This window comes from Garra rufa, chromosome 5, assembly GCF_049309525.1.
Source record: "Garra rufa chromosome 5, GarRuf1.0, whole genome shotgun sequence".
Taxonomy (NCBI): domain Eukaryota; kingdom Metazoa; phylum Chordata; class Actinopteri; order Cypriniformes; family Cyprinidae; genus Garra; species Garra rufa.
In genome coordinates this window covers 31,406,842-31,430,243 of record NC_133365.1, presented here as the reverse complement: position 1 = coordinate 31,430,243, position 23,402 = coordinate 31,406,842, and the positions used below count along the sequence as shown (strand labels likewise).

Below are 23,402 nucleotides of genomic sequence, written 5' to 3'. Positions count from 1 at the left end.
CCCTGACATTTAAAACGAGACATTGTGAACTCAGAAAAAGCACCGGTAGTTTATTTACAAGAAGATTTATACAGACATCTTCCACCAGGAACAGAGCAGTCGCCGCCATCTTAAATGTAGTCACGATAGGTCGAGTGTCGAGCACAAAGGAAACTACAACCCGATACGTTGATAACCTGATAAATTCATTGGTGCTCGACACTCGATTTGTCGTGACTAAGTTCAGGATGGCGGCTACTGGATTTTCTCTACCAGGTACTGTCTGTATAAATCTTCTTGTAAATAAACTACCGGTGCTTTTTCTGAGTTCTCAATGTCTCGTTTTAAATGTCAGGGCCCTAGGAAGTCTACCGATGAAGTGCGGAGCTACTTTGTGCCTCGTAAATGGCGTAAAACAGTGATTTATTTACATGGCTCCTTCGATGCCCGATTGACTTTCATTGACAAGCTGTTGTGAGCATCGGCTAACTGACCCCAGATTTCGGACAGCTGGACACAAACCGAGATGAAATATGCAAGGTACGTTCACACTCGGTATCATGATTCAATACACTTTAGGTCAATATCACACCGGAGTTCTCCTTTAATGGCAAAATTCAACATGCAGGGTGGTGGCCAGCTGGAAGAAGCTGCATTCAAGGCTACACCTTTATATAATATAATACAAGGTAATTTGTGACGCATCGTATGTTCCTTGTGTCTTATTTAAAAGACCTGTTTTTATCAGAAATGTCCAAACGCATAATTAACATGTTTTAGTCCCGGTGTTTTTCATACGTGGACATGTATGAAATCAACATCCTGAATCACGAATTAAGTCGTCACTTTGTTTTGAAATGCATAACATTTTTCTGAGATGTTGATTCATGACACACAGTTTAAAAATTAGACAAATTTAAATAATTACAAATTATTTTATTTCCATAAGAGTGTCACTACATTACTTTTAGACTTTTTGAAGACTAAGGATAGGGAATGGTCCTGGTGAAACATTCAATCATTTGGTATCTCAGAGAAGCTCTCAATACTGTGGCATGTAGAGTAACGACTTTAATCTCGTATTATAATGACTTTAATCTCGAAATTTAACGACTTTTTTCTCGCAAATTAACACATTTTTTCTTGCAAATTAACGACTTTAATCTCGTTTTATAATGACTTTAATCTCGAAATTTAACGACTTTTTTCTCGCAATTTAACGACTTTTTTCTCACAAATTAACAACTTTTTTCTCGCAATTTAACGACTTTTTTCTCGCAAATTAACAACTTTTTTCTCACAATTTAACGACTTTTTTCTCACAAATTAACAACTTTTTTCTCACAATTTAACGACTTTTTTCTCGCAAATTAACACATTTTTTCTTGCAAATTAACGACTTTAATCTCGTTTTATAATGACTTTAATCTCGAAATTTAACGACTTTTTTCTCGCAATTTAACGACTTTTTTCTCACAAATTAACAACTTTTTTCTCACAAATTAACAACTTTTTTCTCGCAATTTAACAATTTTTTTCTCGCAATTTAACGACTTTAATCTCAACATTTAATCTCATCTTTTTTTTCTCACAATTTAACGACTTTAATCTCGAGATGGTTTTAATTTTTTTTATTGCATGGCCCTAATCCTCTTCTGTAATTATGGCTTTTTTACAGCGAAATGATAATTGTTTTTAAAGAGCACATGGAATTATGAACTTTTTTTAAAAGAGCACCTTTTTTACATTGTAATTATGAAATATTTTTAAAAAGCACCTTTTTACTGAGGAATAATTAAAAAGAGGACTTTTTTACTGCGTAATTATGAAATTTTTTAAAAGAGCACTATTTTATAGCAACAATTTTTTTGTAACCATTTTTTTACATTGGAATTATAAAATGTTTTTTAAAGAGCTTTTTTTTTTTACAGAGGTATTATGACATTTAAAAAATAGCCTTTTTAACATCAGAATTATGAAATATTTTTTAAAAAGAGCACTTTTTCAAAAATCTGAATTATGAAATATTTTTTAAAAGAGCTCTGCTTTACAGCGGAATTATTATTATTAAAAAGAGCACTTTTTTTTTTTTTTTTTTTTTACATAGGATTATGAAAATTTTCTGTTAATAATTTGCAACGCACCAATTAAATGAGTGTATTTACATGCATATGACCCGTTCCAATTTCTACATATAGCAGCGTTCTGAAATATTGAAATGTGAACAACGTTGTCTTGCTGTTCTTTAAGTTTTAAGTATTTTTCTTTCTTTCAAAAATGCTTTTTGAGAGGATGTGTGTGACATAAAGTCGATTAATGACGGAGCTGCAGGTGTACACGGGTTAAAAATACAAGCATGTAAACATGAACGCTGCTTTGGTTTCTGACAATGTTAGATGTGCATGTGAACACAGTTGTTGTTGTCAAGCTGTAATTTTACCTGAAGCTCCAGAATCTAAGTGCATGTCCTGCTCTAAATGTCTCCATGATACTTCCTTGAGTCACAGTGTTCTGTCTATGAGTCTCTATGAGTGGTACATTGCTCTAGCCTATTGGTCTAATGTCAGTATTAGTGATTATTGTCTTTGCTGGACACTTCCATAATTGATTCTGGAATCATAGCAGCGGTCTAATCTTATCTTTTTCTGCTCTCTGAATCTGAACTGCTAGAATTCCCCCTTTTCCTTTTAACACCCCGTCTCATCTCAGTTTGACCATCTGCACTTAGATTAAAACTGCTACAGCCTGAGCTGAGAGAATCTATTGAATACTCCGAATCAGAGCAGAGGTCTAATTTTATCTTTTTCCGTTCTCTGCTCTCTGAATCTGAACTGCTAGAATTCCCCCTTTTCCTTTTAACACCCCGTCTCATCTCAGTTTGACCATCTGCACTTAGATTAAAACTGTTACATCCTGAGCTGAGAGAATCAATTGAATATTTAGAATCAGAGCAGAGGTCTAATTTTATCTTTTTCCGTTCTCTGCTCTCTGAATCTGAACTGCTACAATTCCCCCTTTTCCTTTTAACACCCCTTCTCATCTCAGTTTGATGACCTGCACTTAGATAACGAGTGTTACAGCCTGAGCTGAGAGAATCAATTGAATACTCCGAATCAGAGCAGAGGTCTAATTTTATCTTTTTCCCTTCTCTGCTCTCTGAATCTGATCTGCCAGAATTCCCCCTTTTCCTTTTAACACCCCGTCTCATCTCAGTTTGACCATCTGCACTTAGATTAAAACTGTTACATCCTGAGCTGAGAGAATCTATTGAATATTTAGAATCAGAGCAGAGGTCTAATTTGATCTTTTTCCGTTCTCTGCTCTCTGAATCTGATCTGCCAGAATTCCCCCTTTTCCTTTTAACACCCCTTCTCATCTCAGTTTGACCACCTGCACTTAGATTAAAACTGTTACAGCCTGAGATGAGAGAATCTATTGAATATTTAGAATCAGAGCAGAGGTCTAATTTTATCTTTTTCCGTTCTCTGCTCTCTGAATCTGAACTGCTAGAATTCCCCCTTTTCCTTTTAACACCCCTTCTCATCTCAGTTTGACCACCTGCACTTAGATTAAAACTGTAACAGCCTGAGCTGAGAGAATCTATTGAATATTTAGAATCAGAGCAGAGGTCTAATTTGATCTTTTTCCGTTCTCTGCTCTCTGAATCTGAACTGCTACAATTCCCCCTTTTCCTTTTAACACCCCGTCTCATCTCAGTTTGACCACCTGCACTTAGATTAAAACTGTTACAGCCTGAGCTGAGAGAATCTATTGAATACTCCGAATCAGAGCAGAGGTCTAATTTTATCTTTTTGCATTCTCTGCTCTCTGAATCTGAACTGCTAGAATTCCCCTTTTTCCTTTTAACACCCCGTCTCATCTCAGTTTGACCACCTGCACTTAGATTAAAACTGTTACATCCTGAGCTGAGAGAATCTATTGAATATTTAGAATCAGAGCAGAGGTCTAATTTTATCTTTTTCCATTCTCTGCTCTCTGAATCTGAACTGCTAGAATTCCCCTTTTTCCTTTTAACACCCCGTCTCATCTCAGTTTGACCACCTGCACTTAGATTAAAACTGTTACAGCCTGAGCTGAGAGAATCAATTGAATATTTAGAATCAGAGCAGAGGTCTAATTTTATCTTTTTCCGTTCTCTGCTCTCTGAATTTGAACTGCTACAATTCCCCCTTTTCCTTTTAACACCCCTTCTCATCCCAGTTTGATGACCTGCACTTAGATTAAAACTGTTACAGCCTGAGCTGAGAGAATCAATTGAATACTCCGAATCAGAGCAGAGGTCTAATTTTATCTTTTTCCGTTCTCTGCTCTCTGAATCTGAACTGCTAGAATTCCCCTTTTTCCTTTTAACACCCCGTCTCATCTCAGTTTGACCACCTGCACTTAGATTAAAACTGTAACAGCCTGAGCTGAGAGAATCAATTGAATATTTAGAATCAGAGCAGAGGTCTAATTTTATCTTTTTCCGTTCTCTGCTCTCTGAATTTGAACTGCTACAATTCCCCCTTTTCCTTTTAACACCCCTTCTCATCCCAGTTTGATGACCTGCACTTAGATTAAAACTGTTACAGCCTGAGCTGAGAGAATCAATTGAATACTCCGAATCAGAGCAGAGGTCTAATTTTATCTTTTTCCGTTCTCTGCTCTCTGAATCTGAACTGCTAGAATTCCCCCTTTTCCTTTTAACACCCCGTCTCATCTCAGTTTGACCACCTGCACTTAGATTAAAACTGTTACATCCTGAGCTGAGAGAATCTATTGAATATTTAGAATCAGAGCAGAGGTCTAATTTGATCTTTTTCCGTTCTCTGCTCTCTGAATCTGAACTGCTAGAATTCCCCCTTTTCCTTTTAACACCCCGTCTCATCTCAGTTTGACCACCTGCACTTAGATTAAAACTGTTACATCCTGAGCTGAGAGAATCTATTGAATATTTAGAATCAGAGCAGAGGTCTAATTTGATCTTTTTCCGTTCTCTGCTCTCTGAATCTGAACTGCTAGAATTCCCCCTTTTCCTTTTAACACCCCGTCTCATCTCAGTTTGACCACCTGCACTTAGATTAAAACTGTTACATCCTGAGCTGAGAGAATCTATTGAATATTTAGAATCAGAGCAGAGGTCTAATTTGATCTTTTTCCGTTCTCTGCTCTCTGAATCTGAACTGCTAGAATTCCCCCTTTTCCTTTTAACACCCCTTCTCATCTCAGTTTGACCACCTGCACTTAGATTAAAACTGTAACAGCCTGAGCTGAGAGAATCTATTGAATACTCCGAATCAGAGCAGAGGTCTAATTTGATCTTTTTCCGTTCTCTGCTCTCTGAATCTGAACTGCTAGAATTCCCCCTTTTCCTTTTAACACCCCGTCTCATCTCAGTTTGACCACCTGCACTTAGATTAAAACTGTAACAGCCTGAGCTGAGAGAATCAATTGAATATTTAGAATCAGAGCAGAGGTCTAATTTGATCTTTTTCCGTTCTCTGCTCTCTGAATTTGAACTGCTACAATTCCCCCTTTTCCTTTTAACACCCCGTCTCATCTCAGTTTGACCATCTGCACTTAGATTAAAACTGTTACAGCCTCAGCTGAGAGAATCAATTGAATACTCCGAATCAGAGCAGAGGTCTAATTTGATCTTTTTCCCTTCTCTGCTCTCTGAATCTGATCTGCCAGAATTCCCCCTTTTCCTTTTAACACCCCTTCTCATCCCAGTTTGATGACCTGCACTTAGATTAAAACTGTTACAGCCTGAGCTGAGAGAATCTATTGAATACTCCGAATCAGAGCAGAGGTCTAATTTTATCTTTTTCCGTTCTCTGCTCTCTGAATCTGAACTGCTAGAATTCCCCCTTTTCCTTTTAACACCCCGTCTCATCTCAGTTTGACCATCTGCACTTAGATTAAAACTGTTACAGCCTCAGCTGAGAGAATCAATTGAATACTCCGAATCAGAGCAGAGGTCTAATTTGATCTTTTTCCCTTCTCTGCTCTCTGAATCTGATCTGCCAGAATTCCCCCTTTTCCTTTTAACACCCCTTCTCATCCCAGTTTGATGACCTGCACTTAGATTAAAACTGTTACAGCCTGAGCTGAGAGAATCTATTGAATACTCCGAATCAGAGCAGAGGTCTAATTTTATCTTTTTCCGTTCTCTGCTCTCTGAATCTGAACTGCTAGAATTCCCCCTTTTCCTTTTAACACCCCGTCTCATCTCAGTTTGATGACCTGCACTTAGATTAAAACTGTTACAGCCTGAGCTGAGAGAATCTATTGAATATTTAGAATCAGAGCAGAGGTCTAATTTGATCTTTTTCCGTTCTCTGCTCTCTGAATCTGAACTGCTAGAATTCCCCCTTTTCCTTTTAACACCCCGTCTCATCTCAGTTTGATGACCTGCACTTAGATTAAAACTGTTACATCCTGAGCTGAGAGAATCTATTGAATACTCCGAATCAGAGCAGAGGTCTAATTTTATCTTTTTCCGTTCTCTGCTCTCTGAATCTGAACTGCTAGAATTCCCCCTTTTCCTTTTAACACCCCTTCTCATCTCAGTTTGATGACCTGCACTTAGATTAAAACTGTTACAGCCTGAGCTGAGAGAATCAATTGAATACTCCGAATCAGAGCAGAGGTCTAATTTGATCTTTTTCCCTTCTCTGCTCTCCGAATCTGATCTGCCAGAATTCCCCCTTTTCCTTTTAACACCCCTTCTCATCCCAGTTTGATGACCTGCACTTAGATTAAAACTGTTACATCCTGAGCTGAGAGAATCTATTGAATACTCCGAATCAGAGCAGAGGTCTAATTTGATCTTTTTCCGTTCTCTGCTCTCTGAATCTGAACTGCTACAATTCCCCCTTTTCCTTTTAACACCCCTTCTCATCTCAGTTTGATGACCTGCACTTAGATTAAAACTGTTACATCCTGAGCTGAGAGAATCTATTGAATACTCCGAATCAGAGCAGAGGTCTAATTTGATCTTTTTCCGTTCTCTGCTCTCTGAATCTGAACTGCTAGAATTCCCCCTTTTCCTTTTAACACCCCTTCTCATCTCAGTTTGACCACCTGCACTTAGATTAAAACTGTTACAGCCTGAGATGAGAGAATCTATTGAATATTCAGAATCAGAGCAGAGGTCTAATTTTATCTTTTTCCGTTCTCTGCTCTCTGAATCTGAACTGCTACAATTCCCCCTTTTCCTTTTAACACCCCGTCTCATCTCAGTTTGACCACCTGCACTTAGATTAAAACTGTTACATCCTGAGCTGAGAGAATCTATTGAATACTCCGAATCAGAGCAGAGGTCTAATTTTATCTTTTTCCGTTCTCTGCTCTCTGAATCTGAACTGCTACAATTCCCCCTTTTCCTTTTAACACCCCTTCTCATCTCAGTTTGATGACCTGCACTTAGATTAAAACTGTTACAGCCTGAGCTGAGAGAATCTATTGAATACTCCGAATCAGAGCAGAGGTCTAATTTGATCTTTTTCCGTTCTCTGCTCTCTGAATCTGAACTGCTAGAATTCCCCCTTTTCCTTTTAACACCCCTTCTCATCTCAGTTTGACCACCTGCACTTAGATTAAAACTGTAACAGCCTGAGCTGAGAGAATCTATTGAATACTCCGAATCAGAGCAGAGGTCTAATTTGATCTTTTTCCGTTCTCTGCTCTCTGAATCTGAACTGCTACAATTCCCCCTTTTCCTTTTAACACCCCGTCTCATCTCAGTTTGACCACCTGCACTTAGATTAAAACTGTTACATCCTGAGCTGAGAGAATCTATTGAATACTCCGAATCAGAGCAGAGGTCTAATTTTATCTTTTTCCGTTCTCTGCTCTCTGAATCTGAACTGCTAGAATTCCCAATTTTCCTTTTAACACCCCGTCTCATCTCAGTTTGACCACCTGCACTTAGATTAAAACTGTAACAGCCTGAGCTGAGGAAATCTATTGAATAGTCAGAATCAGAGCAGAGGTCTAATCTTATCTTTTTCCATTTTCTGCTCTCTAAATCTGAATTTATATAATTGCCCCTTTTTCTTTTAACACCCTGTCCCATCTCAGTTTGAAGACATGCACTTAGATTAAAACTGGATGTTTCTCCAGGTGATAGTGGAGAACAAAAGCCTGAGCTGAGGGAATCTATTGAAAAGTCAGAATCAGATCTGCCTGAGCTTTGGTTAGGAGCTGCTTTGTATCCTCCAGCTATTACTGTACTATTGTTGAACATATGAGAAGGTCCAGGCTGTTCGTCATTTTCATTGGACACTTCAATAGGCAGCTCCTCACATGCTGCTGGTGGAGTACTAATATACATGCGAGAAAACGCATAGGTGAGCGAATCAATCAAAGAATAAGAATTGTCACAATATTCGCTAGAGATTTCCATAGGTGATGCCGGAGAAGAACAGCCTGAGCTGAAGGAATCTATTGAAAAGTCAGAATCAGAACTGTCTAAGCTATAAAGAGGAGCTGTTCTGTATCCTCCAGATATGAATGTACTATTGTTGACCATATAATCTCTGTCAGAGATTTCCATAGCTGGTTCTGTATCCATAGCTGATGCCGGAGGAGAACAGCTTAAGTTGAAGGAATCCATTGAATAGTTAGAATCAGAGCAGAGGTCTAATCTCATGTTTTTCCGTTCCTCGCTCACTGAATCTGAACTGCTAGAATTCCCCCTTTTCCTTTTAACACCCCGTCTCATCTCAGTTTGACCACCTGCACTTAGATTAAAACTGTTACAGCCTGAGCTGAGGGAATCTATTGAAAAGTCAGAATCAGATCTGCCTGAGCTTTGGTTAGGCGCTGTTTTGTATCCTCCAGCTATTACTGTACTATTGTAGACCATATTAGAAGGTCCACGCTGTTCTTCATTTTCGTTGGACACTTCAGTATTTAACTCCTCACATGCTGCTGGTGGAGTACTACTATACATGCGAGAAAACACATAGGTGAGTGAATCAATCAAAGAATAAGACTTGTCACAATATTCGCTGGAGACTTCCATAGGTGATGCTGGAGAACAAAAGCCTGAGCTGAAGGAATCTATTGAAAAGTCAGAATCAGATCTGCCTGAGCTTTGGTTAGGAGCTGTTTTGTATCCTCCAGCTATTACTGTACTATTGTTGAACATATGAGAAGGTCCAGGCTGTTCTTCATTTTCGTTGGACACTTCAGTATTCAACTCCTCACATGCTGCTGGTGGAGTACTAATATACATGCGAGAAAACGCATAGGTGAGCGAATCAATCAAAGAATAAGACTTATCACAATATTCGCTAGAGACTTCCATAGGTGATGCCGGTGAAGAACAGCCTGAGCTGAGGGAATCTATTGAATAGTCAGAATCATAACTGTCTGAGCTATAAAGAGGAGCAGTTCTGTATCCTCCAGATATTACTGTACTATTGTAGACCATAAAATCTCTGTGAGAGATTTCCATAGCTGGTTCTGTATCCATGGCTGATGCTGGAGCAGAACAGCTCAAGTTAAAGGAATCCATTGAATAGTCAGAATCAGAGCAGAGGTCTAATTTCATCCTTTTCCGTTCTCTGCTCTTTGAATCTGATCTGCCAGAATTCCCCCTTTTCCTTTTAACACCCCGTCTCATCTCAGTTTGAAGACCTGCACTTTGATTAAAACTGGATGTTTCTCCAGGTGATAGTAAAAAACAAAAGCCTAAGCTAAAGGAATCCACTGAACAATCAGAATCAGAACTGTCTGAGTTATAAAGAGAAGCTGTTTTGTACCCTCCAGCTATTACTGTACTATTGTTGAACATATGAGAGGGTCCAGGCTTTTCTTCATTTTCGTTGGACACTTCAATAGGCAATTCCTCACATGCTGCTGGTGGAGTACTAATATACATGCGAGAAAACGCATAGGTGAGCGAATCGATCAAAAAATCTGCCTGGTTATAATCTTTGTTCGAGATTTCCATAGGTGCCTGAAAAGAACAGCCTGAGCTGAGGGAATCTATTAAATTGTCAGAATCAGAGCTGCTTAAACCTTGGTCAGGAGCTTTTCTGTTGTTTCTATTGTTGACCATATAATCTCTGTCAGAGATTTCCATAGCTGGTTCTGTATCCATAGCTGATGCCGGAGAAGAACAGCTTGAGCTGAAGGAATCCATTAAATAGTCAGAATCAGAGCAGAGGTCTGATTTTATCCTTTTCAGTTTTCTGCTCTCTGAATCTGAACCACTAGAATTCCTGCTTTTCCTTTTAACACCCCGTCTCATCTCAGTTTGACAACCTGCACTTGAATTAAAACAGCCTGAACTGAGATAATCTATTGAATAATCAAAATCAGAGCATACCTGAACAGTTTGACTGGTCCTGGTAGTGTACTGGTGAACCACAGACTGAGAGCTTCTGCTTAGAACTCTGGCTGTGATGTCATAGATGCTCATTTGCATAATCCCCATTTTAAAAAACAACAACTCCTGTAGAGCTGGTACTGTTCTAAATAGAATGTTCTGTGAATGTTCTATGCTCAGTGGCTGTGAAGATTGTGCAGTATGGACAAAATAGTCATTTTTTTATTGATATCATGATTTTACTTGCGATTTTGGTAAGTGTTTTCTCTTGTTCACACATTACATGAAATATAGCCTATTTGTATAGTGTTGGCACAGGTTTGTCTTCATTGTAGGATATTTTTAAATTATACATTGTACCGTGTCCCTTTTTTGACTTATAATAACATTTACAAGAAGGCACCAACAGTTTTTTTTCTTATGCACAGAAGAACAGTTGAGCTGCTCTTTTGCTTTGTGTAGTTTACATGTTACATGCTCTGAATTTTTAGGCAAAATATGACATACAACAAAAAGTACAATACAAAGAAATCAAAAATCAAAAAATATTAAAACCATTTTTAATGTTGTAATACCCTGTGCCCTTTTAAATCTGTTTGTCCAACTATCTCTGTTTCTTTGATCCTTCTGTAATAGAGATTTAAATTAGATTTTACAGACCTGTATAAGTTGTACTGTCAGGAGCATATTAATCCTTGACTAAAAAAAATTAAAAGTCTTCATTAACAATTAAATGTATACATATATAACTAAATATTTAATGTCGGGCAAGTTATAAAACTAATTTTATAACTATTTTATAATTAATTATACCCAACACTTATCTATTTACCTGTTGATAGAAATAGACAGTAAAAATGTAGATGTTTTAAAGTTGGGTTATATTGCATGAATTAAAGTTAATCAATGTGAAAATTCCGCCTCTTCAAAAAAGGTCTGTGACCATTAACTGACTGATAATAATTAAACAATATTAGCAAAGTTATATTGTTGACATTTCTGACGTAAATGGTATGTTGTGACTATTTATAAGCTGTTTTTGTGATCATTTTCAAAAACACTGATCGATTACATATGAGATTTTATTTAGTGTTTCAGATTTTTTAAACATGTCTTCTGATATTTAATTTTTTTCTACTCTGACTCTTAGGAAAAGATGATTGATTCACATACTGCCTACTGCCTGAGCCAGACAAATGATTTTGCAAATGAGCCCTGGGCTGACTTGCTACCTACACCACTGCTACTAAACAAAAAACGTATTAAAAACAGTATATTCGTTGAGACCAAATAATAGTTTTGCATTTTAGAAGTCAGTGCTAATTACCAACATGGCAAAAAGGGGAACTTATCTGATTTATGTCTTTAAAATGTGGGGTTGAACGTTTTTATATTTTCTTAAATTTGTTATACGAGCATGAGAGCAGCAGACCACAATTGCTCTACATATGCTTACAGTTGTGGGTATAATTTGTGTCACTGAACATTCTGTAATTAGTGTTTATTTATAAGGGCAGGACAAATGTTTGCTTGCATATACACGTATCACTTTGTTTATCAATCATTTGATCTTGGATGAACCGAAAAAATTACAGCATCTGGATGTTTTATTTACATTATACAACCAAAATATATGTATACAAGTTTAAGAAATGCAGGTTATTTCCCCCAGGTCTCTGGGAGATAATACCTTACTCTGTCTCAGATTATCCATCCCCCACCCTCAGGACCCTCTTCAAGGGTAGATGGAGGATGCTGGAAGATGCTGTTCTGATTGTGGTCTTTAGAAGGTCAAGAAGGTATACTAAAGATATATCACCTAGATATGTCTTTTTTTCACTAAACATCTGCTCTAGGAGTTTGTAAGTTTGAGTGGATACAAAATTCCCTGAAAAGGGTGGATTGCTTTACGGCAGCAACCAATCAGCATCTAAAATGGCATACTGTCTGAGGAGGTACTTTTTTGGAATAAGTAATTACTTTGCAACCATTAAAAAGTACTCTAGGACAAATGTGAGTAAACTGAATAACCCGGACTAGAAGTTGTCATTGTCATATAACCTACCTGCGTCAGTTGTATCACTTCACCGCCATTCAAAAACCCACTTCAGAATTACACTGGGAACAGTAGGTTACCAAGGGAATTTTTATGGGGTTCAAGCACGTATCGATGAAACCCCATTGTAATTGTTAGAATGGCCAAGGATCAGCATACTTTCACGTTAAACTTATTGGGCAGACCAAACCGTAAGTCCTAAACTTACATCGTTTACCACGTCACCAAGGTTTGCCCCAATCTCCCTGAAGGGGGCGCTTCAGTGACCAAAAGTACAAAATCACCCATATTTGCCCAAATATGAATATTGTAAAAAAAGTTCATTTTTTATTGTAACTTTTTTTTTTTTAATTAAACTTTTTATATATTCTAGATTCATTACAAGTAAACATTTCAAAAAAATTTTTTTAATTTTGATGATTAGATCGTACAGCTCATTAAACGCTATTAAGGCTTCTGGAGTCGTTTTTTTGTGAGAGAATTTTACTTCCGCATCTGAAAAACTGCCAAAATCAGCAGTGACGTAACGAGAGGGAGCGCGGTCAATGTAAACCATAAGAAAACAATAGATCGCAATGACCGTTCGGACGCGGAGAAAATTTTAAATGCTTATTTACACTAGTATGCAGAACCACAGACACAATTATTATCCTGCTATGTGGCCAAGAGAGCAAGGACATGCCGGGATTAAACAGAACAACGGTCAGAGGAGACAAATTAAGTTGGTGTGAGGAGAACATGGCAGGTGTTTTGGTGAGAGATCAGTGTTAGCTAACTATATCTAATCAGGCAAAAGCATAGCATTGGTTATCTATAAGTATTGATTCTACTTACAGTAACACACACACACACACACACACACACACACACACACACACACACACACACACACGTTCAAAAAACACAACGGGGAGGTGAGTAAGTGGATGATGAGAGATAACAAACAGCTGAAGGGGAGATACCGGGCGGAGAGAGTGACGTAGACAACGCTGACAACAAAAACAAACACACAGACAGATAAAACCCCCGACAGAGCCAGGATCACGACACCTTCATTTTTTTCACATTTTGTTTTGTTGCAGCATTATGTTAAACTGCTTTAAATAATTTTTTTCACATCAATCTACATCTCATACACCATAATGACAAAGCACAAAACAGGTTTGTAACAACTTTGCAAATTTATTAGAAATAAAAAAAACTGAAAAGATCCCGTTGCATAAGTATTCATACCCTTTTCTGGGACTCCAGAAATTTAGCTCAGGATCATTCATATTGCTTCTAGATGTTACTGCACTTCAAATGGAGTTAAACTGTGGCAAATTCATTTGAATGAGTATGATTTAGAAAGGCACACACCTCTCAGAAAAGGTCTAACAGCTGAAAATGCATATCAGAGCAAAAACCAAGTCCTGAGGTCAAGATAACTGCCTGTAGAGCTCAGTGACAGACTTGCGTTAAGGCAATGATCTAGGGAAGAGTTCAGAAAAAAAATCTGCTGCATTGAAGGTTCACAGAAGCATGTAGCCTCCATTATCCATAAGACGACTGGAACAACTAGGACTCTAGAAAATGTCTGCCAGCCCCCATCCAAGCTGACAGAGCTTGAGAGGTGAAAAGGTGAGGCAAAGAATGGCAGATAATTGCCAAATGCAGATGTGCAAAGCTTGTCACATCATACCCTAAAAGACTTGAGGCTGTAAAGGTGCTTCAACTAATGTACTGAGTTAAGGGTATGAATACTTATGCAATGTACTTATTTCAGTGTTTTATTTTTAATAAATTTGTAAAATTTGCAAATCTGGTTTTTGCTCTGTCATTATTATGGTGTATGGAGTGTAAACTGATGTGGGGAAAACTAATTCAAAGCAGTTTAACATAATGCTACAACAAAACAAAATGTGAAAAAAATGAAGGGGTATGAATACTTGCAAGGCACTGTAGTGGGTTCTTATTACCGCACGCGCGAGAGATAAACACATTTTTGTTTCATTATATGCTTATGTGGGAAATGCCCCCACCCTTGATGTGCAGTGTCTGATTCTGCACCCAGGCTTTGAAGCTTGCTGTCTGAACTCATAATAGGTTCTACAGATAGCCTATATGCACTTCAGGCATGAGTATGTTTAGGGTAGAGATAATTTATTACTCTGAGCTAAATACTTGTACGTACAAATAAATAGTAAAATTAAGATTTGAATATCAAAATAATCTGAAATTTTTTTGTTTCTGAATTACAAGTTGACTATATTTAGGTCACAAATACCTATAAAGACACACTTTTTAATGCCATTTGTATAAGACAATTAATATTGACAGCATACAGGCAAGTTGTCTGCTGGTATTCATCAGGAAGCCCTTACCTGCATGTGTAAGCTATTAGTAGACAGTTTACAAAGGAAGGATGACTTTATTAAAGTTTTGAATGGCCCTATTTTGGTGACAGTCAATAAAAAATAATCACAATCACAAATTGTCTTACTGTATAAATACTTATGAAGTTTACAACACACACACACACACACACACACACACACACACATATATATATATATATATATATATCAAGCAGATCTGCATTTATGGTTAATTCAATTCAGTTTAATTTATACAGCACTAAATCACATTTATTTCATAGCACTGTTAACTCTGCCAACTCGAAACACATCATTGCAACTGTTAATTTATATATATATATATATATATATATATATATATATATATATACACACATACAACATATACTACGGATAAAAAAAAAATATTTTCAGTGTGGGTATCACACTATGTGTTAACATGTTAAATCGTAAATGCTGTGATAGGCTACACACCAACAGCCTCGTCTTGTTGATCCTCTGGAGGGATCTGGGGAGCAGATGTAGTGGAAGATGTGGTGTCATGCAGTATTCCACTCTCCGAGGCTCAATGAGGGCTGATGCATATGCTGGGAGAAGGAAGTAAAAGTTTAGATCTCATTCATAGCTGACCATGCTTTTCCACTTGGCCTTCATCACATCTGCATCTCCATTGAGAGTGGAAGCTACAGTCTAGTAACATTAGAAGTGGCTAATAACAGTTGGCCTCCACTGCTTCAGATCTTCACATATCCTCATGTCTTGCAATGTCTCCCAAAGCCCTATAAACACAACACATGACAATAAATTACAAATTAGCTCTGCAAACAATGTCACTAGGCTGTAAATAGACTTGATGGTTATAATATTAACAAACTGAGGTTAATTTACCAGTAATGCCTTCTCATATGATACCGTTTTTACACGGTTCTTAAATTGCTTCGGACAAACCACAGGCTGACGACGGACACGATGAAGGAACCGCACCAGCTGAGCTTCACTTGGTTCTTGCTTCGGTATCCCATGTTGAAACTGCATCAAATCGCTAGGATGATAATCCTCCGGTGTAAAGTGAACGCGTTTTTCGAAGCAGATGCATTAGTGTAGGCCCGTCTCTTCACCCGCACAAACGCACCCAGATACGGAAGATAGCACCGTTCTTTTTATTGTAAGTAAACGATGTCCTGACAAGCTGGAGTTTGTGCAGTCTCCACAAACACAATAATTAACACAGTTGAAAGTTGAAATTAGGGATGCTCATATTGACCGTTTAACCGTTAACCGACAGTAAGAATTTTAACCGATTATTAGGCTACTAAGAAAACGTACAGATAAAATAGGGGCTCTAGCCCTTCGGGCTTGGCCCCTAATAAATGAATAATAAAAAAAAGAAATGATAAAAGAAGGCAAAACAGAACCATTTTTACAAATTGGCTTGTGGACCCTAATGTATACACACACTACCAGTCAAAAGTTTTTGAACAGTAAGGGCGTGTTCACACTTGGCGTCTTTTTTGACAAGAAAAAGTTGACAAGGGCGTTTTTTTAGTTGAAGTTTTTTAGTTTAGACAGAAAGCAAAGTGGAAGAGAGAGAGTGGGGGACGGGATCGGGAAAGGTCTGCGAGCCGGAACTCGAAAAAGGGACGCCCGAAGCACAACGGCGCTAATGTACATGTCGATGTGCGGCTCAAGAAGCTATCGGCGCTGCACGCCGGTTTTTGAAGTTAACGGGGAGGCAAATCCGGTTCACAACAATAAAATAAAAGTCTATATAACGGCACCTCTCCCATTTTTTCTTGTTGTTATGGAAACGAAAGGTCTAGCTACTCGCTTGCCATTGGTCAGCTCTCAAAAAAGCGCTTGACGTAGGCCGTTTTCTTCAGAAAAGTTCAACTTTTTTCAACTTGAAAAGACGCTCTGTCTGAGCTGCAGAAAAAGACGCCGGTGGTGGCGTTTAAAAAAACGCTGAGGGCTTTTTTGAAAACACGGTTTACTCCATAGGATTATTATGTAAAACAGACGCTGGCAGTTTAAAAAAAGACGCCGAGTGTGAACACGCCCTAAGATTTTAATATTTTTAAAAGAAGTCTCTCCTGCTCACCAAGCCTCCATTTATATAATCGAAAGTACAGCAAAAACTGTAATTTTTTTTTATATTTTTACTATTTAAAATAAATGTTTTCTATTTTAATGTGATCCTATGATTACAAAGCAGATTTTTTAGTCACACGATCCTTCAGAAATCATTCTAATATTCTGATTTGCTGCTCAAAAATGTATTATTATTATTATTATTATCATGTTGAAAACAGCTGAGTACATTTTTACAGGTGTCTTTGATGAATAGAAAGTTAAGACGAACATTGTTTATCTGAAATAGAAATCTTTTGTAACACTATAAATGTCTTTATCATCACGTTTGATCAATATAAAGCATCTTTGTTCAGTAAAAGTATTAACAAAGACACAAAAGTAAATAAATAAATTATAGGCTCCTGACTCCAAGCTTTTGAATGGTATTGTTTAATGTTACAAAAGCTTTTTATTTCAGATAAATGCTGATCTTTGGATCTTTCTATTCCTCAAAGAATCCTGAAAAAACGTACTCAATTGTTATAAATATTGATAATAATGTTTTTTTTTTCTTGTACAGTAAATCATCATATTACAATGATTTCTGAGGAATCATGTGACACGGAAGACTAGAGTAATTATGCTGAAAATGTAGCTTTGATCACAGGAATAAATGACATTTTAAAATATATTCAAATAGAAAACTGTTTTTTAAATAGTTAAAACTTTTGACTGGTTGTGTACACTGAGAGAAAGAAAGAAAAAAACGCTCTGTAGCTTCTTCTCACTGATTTTTCGCTTCGCGTACAGCTTGAGTCAAGTGCAATATGTTGCTGCCGTGTGCCTCTACGGCTTCCGTCAGCTGCGTTGCGTTGTCAACAGGACCAAAACACCAACAGCTACAGCACACGGGAGCTTTACTTCTGGACTGTCCGCTGGCCATCAGCTGACACCTCACCTGTCCGGCTGCATTAACTCTGCCACGTCTTAGCAAATAGCAGGTAAACGGAATGCATGCGATGTTTTCATTTGGAGACACGACGTCCGTTTAAAAGCGCAAGAGCAGTCAGAGAACCTCACCGGCACTTTAAAACTGACCGAAACTGACAGGGGGAATGCGGTGATGCGCCCAGCCATGCCCTGCGCTCGTCTTCCCCATATTCATGCCGCGATATGTGCTGTTAGTTGAGTATTGCTTTATAAAGAATGGGATGAATTAGGCACAACTGCGTTCATATGCAGCTTGTGGTATTATTGTTATAGGCGGTTAAGAACCGCTTTTTCCTATTAAAGGGACACTGGGCAGTGCCCAGAGCCACTCCTGTCCGGTTAGATCGACATCAAAAACATTGAGCACACTGTAGTGATGTGCTTTCAGTCAGTGCTAATACGGTCTGTATAATATAATCATGGAGTCGGTGCGTCTTCACGCTAGTTTATCAGGCTCTATAGTTGGCTTTTATAGACTGGTTTTCTATTTTTGTGCTTTAGTTTGGACAGCAGCAGCTGGTCCACGTTAGCACCTCATGCTAGTAGATTATCCTGACATATACACCAAACCTAGATGAGATAACAAACAACCCAACCGTTAACTAACAATATGAGCGATCACTATGAGAGAGTGAAGATTGAGCTCCAGCAGATGAAGGAGGTGGAGAGAGACGCCGCGGCCGACGTGGAGCAGCTGTCCCCGGCCTCAGTCTCTTCAGTCCCCGCTGACGTTTCCTTCACTGCTCGGAGAGACCTGTCAAGAAGTAGCATTAACGGGAGAAGTCGGAGTAAAAGTAGGAGTAAAGCAGACGGTTATGAGAGACAGGTGAACGGTAAACAACTGTCAGATTTGACACCGCAGAAGTCAGACTATTCACAAGGGCAGAGTCGTGTGAGCAACGAGCCAAACCTTCACATTAAAGGAACTGCAAGGCTTTTAAAAGGTAAAACGGCGACAAACGGTCACGTTGAGTCATGCCAGAGACAGACGGATGGAAAAGAGGACGTGAGCAAAGTGGCCAAAAAGAGGAGAACTGTGACGGTGGACACCTCCAAGGCAAAGACCTCTCTCGAGGCGCTGAAGATGAGCATCAGACAGCTGAAGTGGAAAGAGGTGAGAGAACCAATGTGCTCTGACACCACATAACCTTTGACTTTATGTATCTGCCTTTCCGATTTTAAGGATTCATTAAACGGTTGTAGCATGCCATCCCTTGTTTGGGTATTCTTAGTTAAAAGAATTGGAAATGAATAAATTCTTAAAGTCCCAGTAAAAAGATTTTGTCTGTGTGTTTGGAGATGTGCTGTTCTAAAGTATTTTTTTTTTTTTGTCTGGGTGTTTCTTGTGTAGAGTAAAAGGAGCTTGCAAGACAAATTGAGGGTTTGCACCTAAGTCAAGGTTTGGGTAGTTACCCAGATACATGGCCATATTGGAGATACTTGGATGTAAACAACAACATTGTTTGCATTGTTAATGTATTACTGAATACATTTTTCTTCTAATTTATGCAAAAAATGCAAATCATATAGAGAAGGACTTACCTTTGATAAGTTTTTTTAGAATCTGCAAAATGTTAATTATTTTGCCAAAATAAGAAGGATGATACAAAATGTATGTTATTGTTTATTTAGTACTGACCTGAATAAGATATTTCACATAAAAAAATGTTTACATATAGTCCACAAGAGAAAACAATGACCCCGTTCAAAAGTTTACACCCCCTTGATTCTTAATACTGTGTTTTGACCTGAATGATCCACAGCTGTTTTTATTTCTATATTAATTTTTTTGTTTAGTGATAGTTGTTTGTCCTGAACAGTTAAACTGCCTGCTGTTCTTAAGGAAAACCCTTCAGGTGCCACAAATTCTTTGATTTTCCAGCATTGTGTATTTGAACCCTTTCCAACCATGACTGTATGATTTTGAGATTCATCTTTGCACACTGAGGACAGCTGAGGGACTCATATGCAACTATTACAAACGCTCACTGATGCTTCAAAAGGAAAAACGATGCATTAAGATCTGGGGGTGAATACTTTTTTAATTTGCTGATCAGGGTAAATGTAACTTATTTTGTCTTCTATGAAACATGTAGGTATCTTCTGTAGCCTCTGAAGGGCGGTACTAAATAAAAAAAAAAATGATATTTAGGCGAAATAAGAAAAATACACATCTCCATTCTGTTCAGAGGTTTTCACCCCTGGCTCGTAATGTATCATGTTTTCTTCTGGAGCATCAGTGAGCATTTGAACCTTCTGTAATAGTTGCATATAAGTCCCTCAGGTGGAAAACCAAAGAATTTGTTGGACGTGAAGGATTTTTCTGAAGAACAGAAGGCAGTGTAACTGTTCAGGACAAACAAGGGACTCAAGAACAACTATCACTAAACAAAACAAAACAAAACAAAAAAGCTGTGGATTATACAGGTGACAACACAGTATTAATAAACAAGGGGATGTAAACTTTTGAATGGGGTCATTTTTATAAATTCAACTATTATTTTCTCTTGAGGACTATATGTAAACATCTTTTATGTGAAATATCTTATTCAGGTCAGTACTAAATAAACAATAACATGCATTTTGTATGATCCCTCTTATTTTGGTAAAATATTTAACATTTTGCAGATTCTGAAAGGGGAGTGTAAACTTTTGACCTCAACTGTAGTAAGCAGAAAATGGTGCAGTATTTCGACAAACTTTGTTAATAGGTGGTAAAGATATGTGCACGCAGTATTAATTAAGTATTAATCACCTGCTTGACTGGAAATAATAAGAACAAACACAAATGTTGTCAAGATACTTGCCCTGAAAATTCTGATTCAGTTTGGCCAATCATAAATGCCTTTCGTTCCTCACAGTTTTTTACACTCTCCTCTTTGATTTGTCATAACTTTTGACACTCCATAGTAATCTAAATGTTTTCCCAGTCTGACTGATTAGTACAGCACAAAACATGACAATAACTGATCATTTTCAGCAGCAATAATTTTGTTCCGTTTGGTTCCGTGGCATTGTTTACGTTCAGTGCCACCAATATGGCCGATTGACGACGCTCCGTGAAAATTTTCTATTGTTGTCCAATTTGTGAGTACCGTTGAATAAATCAGTCAAACAGATTCACACAGTTTGAACGATTCATTAACATATTCTATGATATAACACTAGGGAGTCATGGAATTGTTTTGGTCAAAAATGTAAGAAACGGTGGATCCAATTCTACCTGTCCTGTTCAGAAGATTCACTGCTGTAATATAAAACTAGTATCAGTTCTAATCCTAATCCTGTAGTTACCCTGATGTCACCCTTAACCTCACCTCTCAAACCCTTATCCAACCCACTGCTGGAAGTATAGTAGAGCTTTTTTTTTTTCCATTCTTGTGACCACAAAAGAATTAAGGCTTGATACTTTTGCATACATTGCGTAGTGTGTAAGGGACCCTGAGTCTAAGGGTTAAACTGTATAATTCTGTCCAGTTGGAGGAAATCTACCTGCCGAAAAAGTATGCCACTGTTACAAACAGATTTACTATACTTTTTAATGCATGCGTGATTCTGTGATACATCTATCCACCTTTTTTTCCCGTAAGAACGTGGTCTTTTGTAAATTGTATGGGTCAGGCTTCCGGTCTCATCTGTGTCCAGCTATTTTTAGCTGTACAAAACATCTCATTTTGTTACGTGATATTGCAAATTGGTGTGTTTTACCATTTTTTTAAATGTATTATATTAACTATGAACACACTAGTTTGTACTGCAAACAGTTTTACCGTTTACTGCACATTGTTGTTCTTCTCGTTATTTCCCTATAGCAGATAATGAACCATAAGTCTCACCCATAGGCTTACTTCCACACTGAAGAAAAAGATGGCAACTAGATGAATTCATTTAACTTTTCTATACTTTTTTTAGGCTTCTGCAATGTAAACAAAACAAACACTTACTCATGACTTGTAGGATTAATATTTCAACAGCCATTGCCAGTCTTTAACCTTGTCCTTCAACACCATGTGACAAACGCACGCATATGGTTACACTTGACCATCTATGTGAAGCCAGTCTGCATCAAAAAAAAAGAAACCCTTATTAATACATTGATAAGATGACAAACTATACCATGTGGTGCACGACACCTGGCAGGTTGGAGATAGTGAATGGTTCTGTTGAGTGAATGTCTACTCCCCCTTCTACTCGTCTCCACTGAAATATTATGAGCCTTTGTAATTCAAAGCTGCCTTGTCAAAGGTCGGTTTCAAGTTTAAGCGTATCCATTATACCTTTTATCCTGTCTGCTACGCCAAAGACTGTTTCAAGGGCAGGAGAAGTTCCAACCTGTGGTTCTGAAAATGTTTAGAAGACTATCAGTCCTTGAAGTTATTTAGAAACAGAGATGTAATTACGAAAGTTGGAAACAAAGTGTGATACAATCTGTAAGTACTTGATATGGGCTAATTAGGTTTAAGACCCGCTACGTGAGCTAAAGAACCAAAAATGGGCTGTCAACAAGCTGGCAAACTGATGACAGTTGTTGTCATTATCCATTCAATATCTTTACTGGGTTCAACTATAGTTTTCTGTGCAACTAAGGTGAGCCTTTGTGAAACTGAATGCTCAATCTGTAAGGCAGACTTATCGTAATAGATCAACTGTGATCTGAGGTCTGTAGTAACAGGTAGTGCTGTGAATATCGTTAACAATTTAGTTGCATTTTGCATGTATAAAACTAATCATTTACATATTTGGATCTGTGTTTATGGGATTTATGCTGTTATGTAATTTGCTGTCATCTGAAGCAGTTCAAAGCATTTACGTTTCATGGCTGCAAAGACACATAAAGGTGCAGTTGAATGCTGACTTTCACCATATGGTTGTGCCTTCGCAGTGGTAAATGATTAAGCTCAATCTGGGATAATCCCACATGCCTGTATTCCCACTGTTCTCCAGGCCTGTACAGTACAGAATAATAGGACCCAGTGCTTACAATGCAGAGTTACATGTGTGGTTGTTGTAAATTGTAAATTAGTTCTGTTAGGATTTAATACAGATGAGCATAGGTTACACATACGTGCACCACATAGGGTTTCAGCCAGACCAGGTAAACACATCCATTTGTCTGTAACACATGAGAACTATTCTGAAGGGGGTCCAGGTTGATGTGACAAGGGTAATGATCCTCTCTGGAGAGGAAAGATTGGTTGGTTGGTGTGTTAACACCATGACAGCTTCCATGGCGAGTAACAAATTGAAATGCTATAAAAGAGCAATTTAAAAAAGCTATATAAGGTTTTAAAGGTTTGCTTGAGATAATAACTTTAAAATGTTTTTGAAAAGTGATTTCTGAGTATTTTCTGTCTGTGCGTTTATGGAGTGCCTTATTTGTCCAAAGAGAGACGAAAACAGAACTGCAAACTTTAGGTTTTTGAATAGCCATGTCTAATAAGAGAACACTTTTAATTAAAGGTAAAGTATAACAAGCTTTTAGTATGGAAGGAGGAAAGTGCTTTTTGAAAAGATCTTTCACATTTTGTCTAACTTTGTAAATGCATTAAAGATAAACCACAGTTTGAATTCAAGTTTTTTTTTTTTTTTTTTTAAGTTTGCAAGTTCT

General features: G+C 37.7%; 1 protein-coding gene across 2 annotated transcripts in view; it reads left to right on the top strand.

Annotated features, from left to right (window-relative positions):
- The first annotated feature begins 215 nt into the window (after window positions 1-215).
- The window catches only part of ttll11 (tubulin tyrosine ligase-like family, member 11), a 48,898-nt gene continuing 25,711 nt past the window's right edge, over window positions 216-23,402 (top strand). Inside the window, exons 1-2 of one of the 2 annotated variants that reach the window (XM_073839910.1) lie at window positions 216-255; window positions 335-519. Coding sequence is in view for 1 of the 2 variants with exons in the window: in XM_073839909.1 (XP_073696010.1) it covers window positions 18,405-18,908 (504 nt within the window). In the remaining variant the exon portion in view is untranslated. Of the gene's footprint in view, window positions 256-334; window positions 520-17,655; window positions 18,909-23,402 lie in introns of those variants that run through there. The other variant, XM_073839909.1, reaches the window with a different exon arrangement.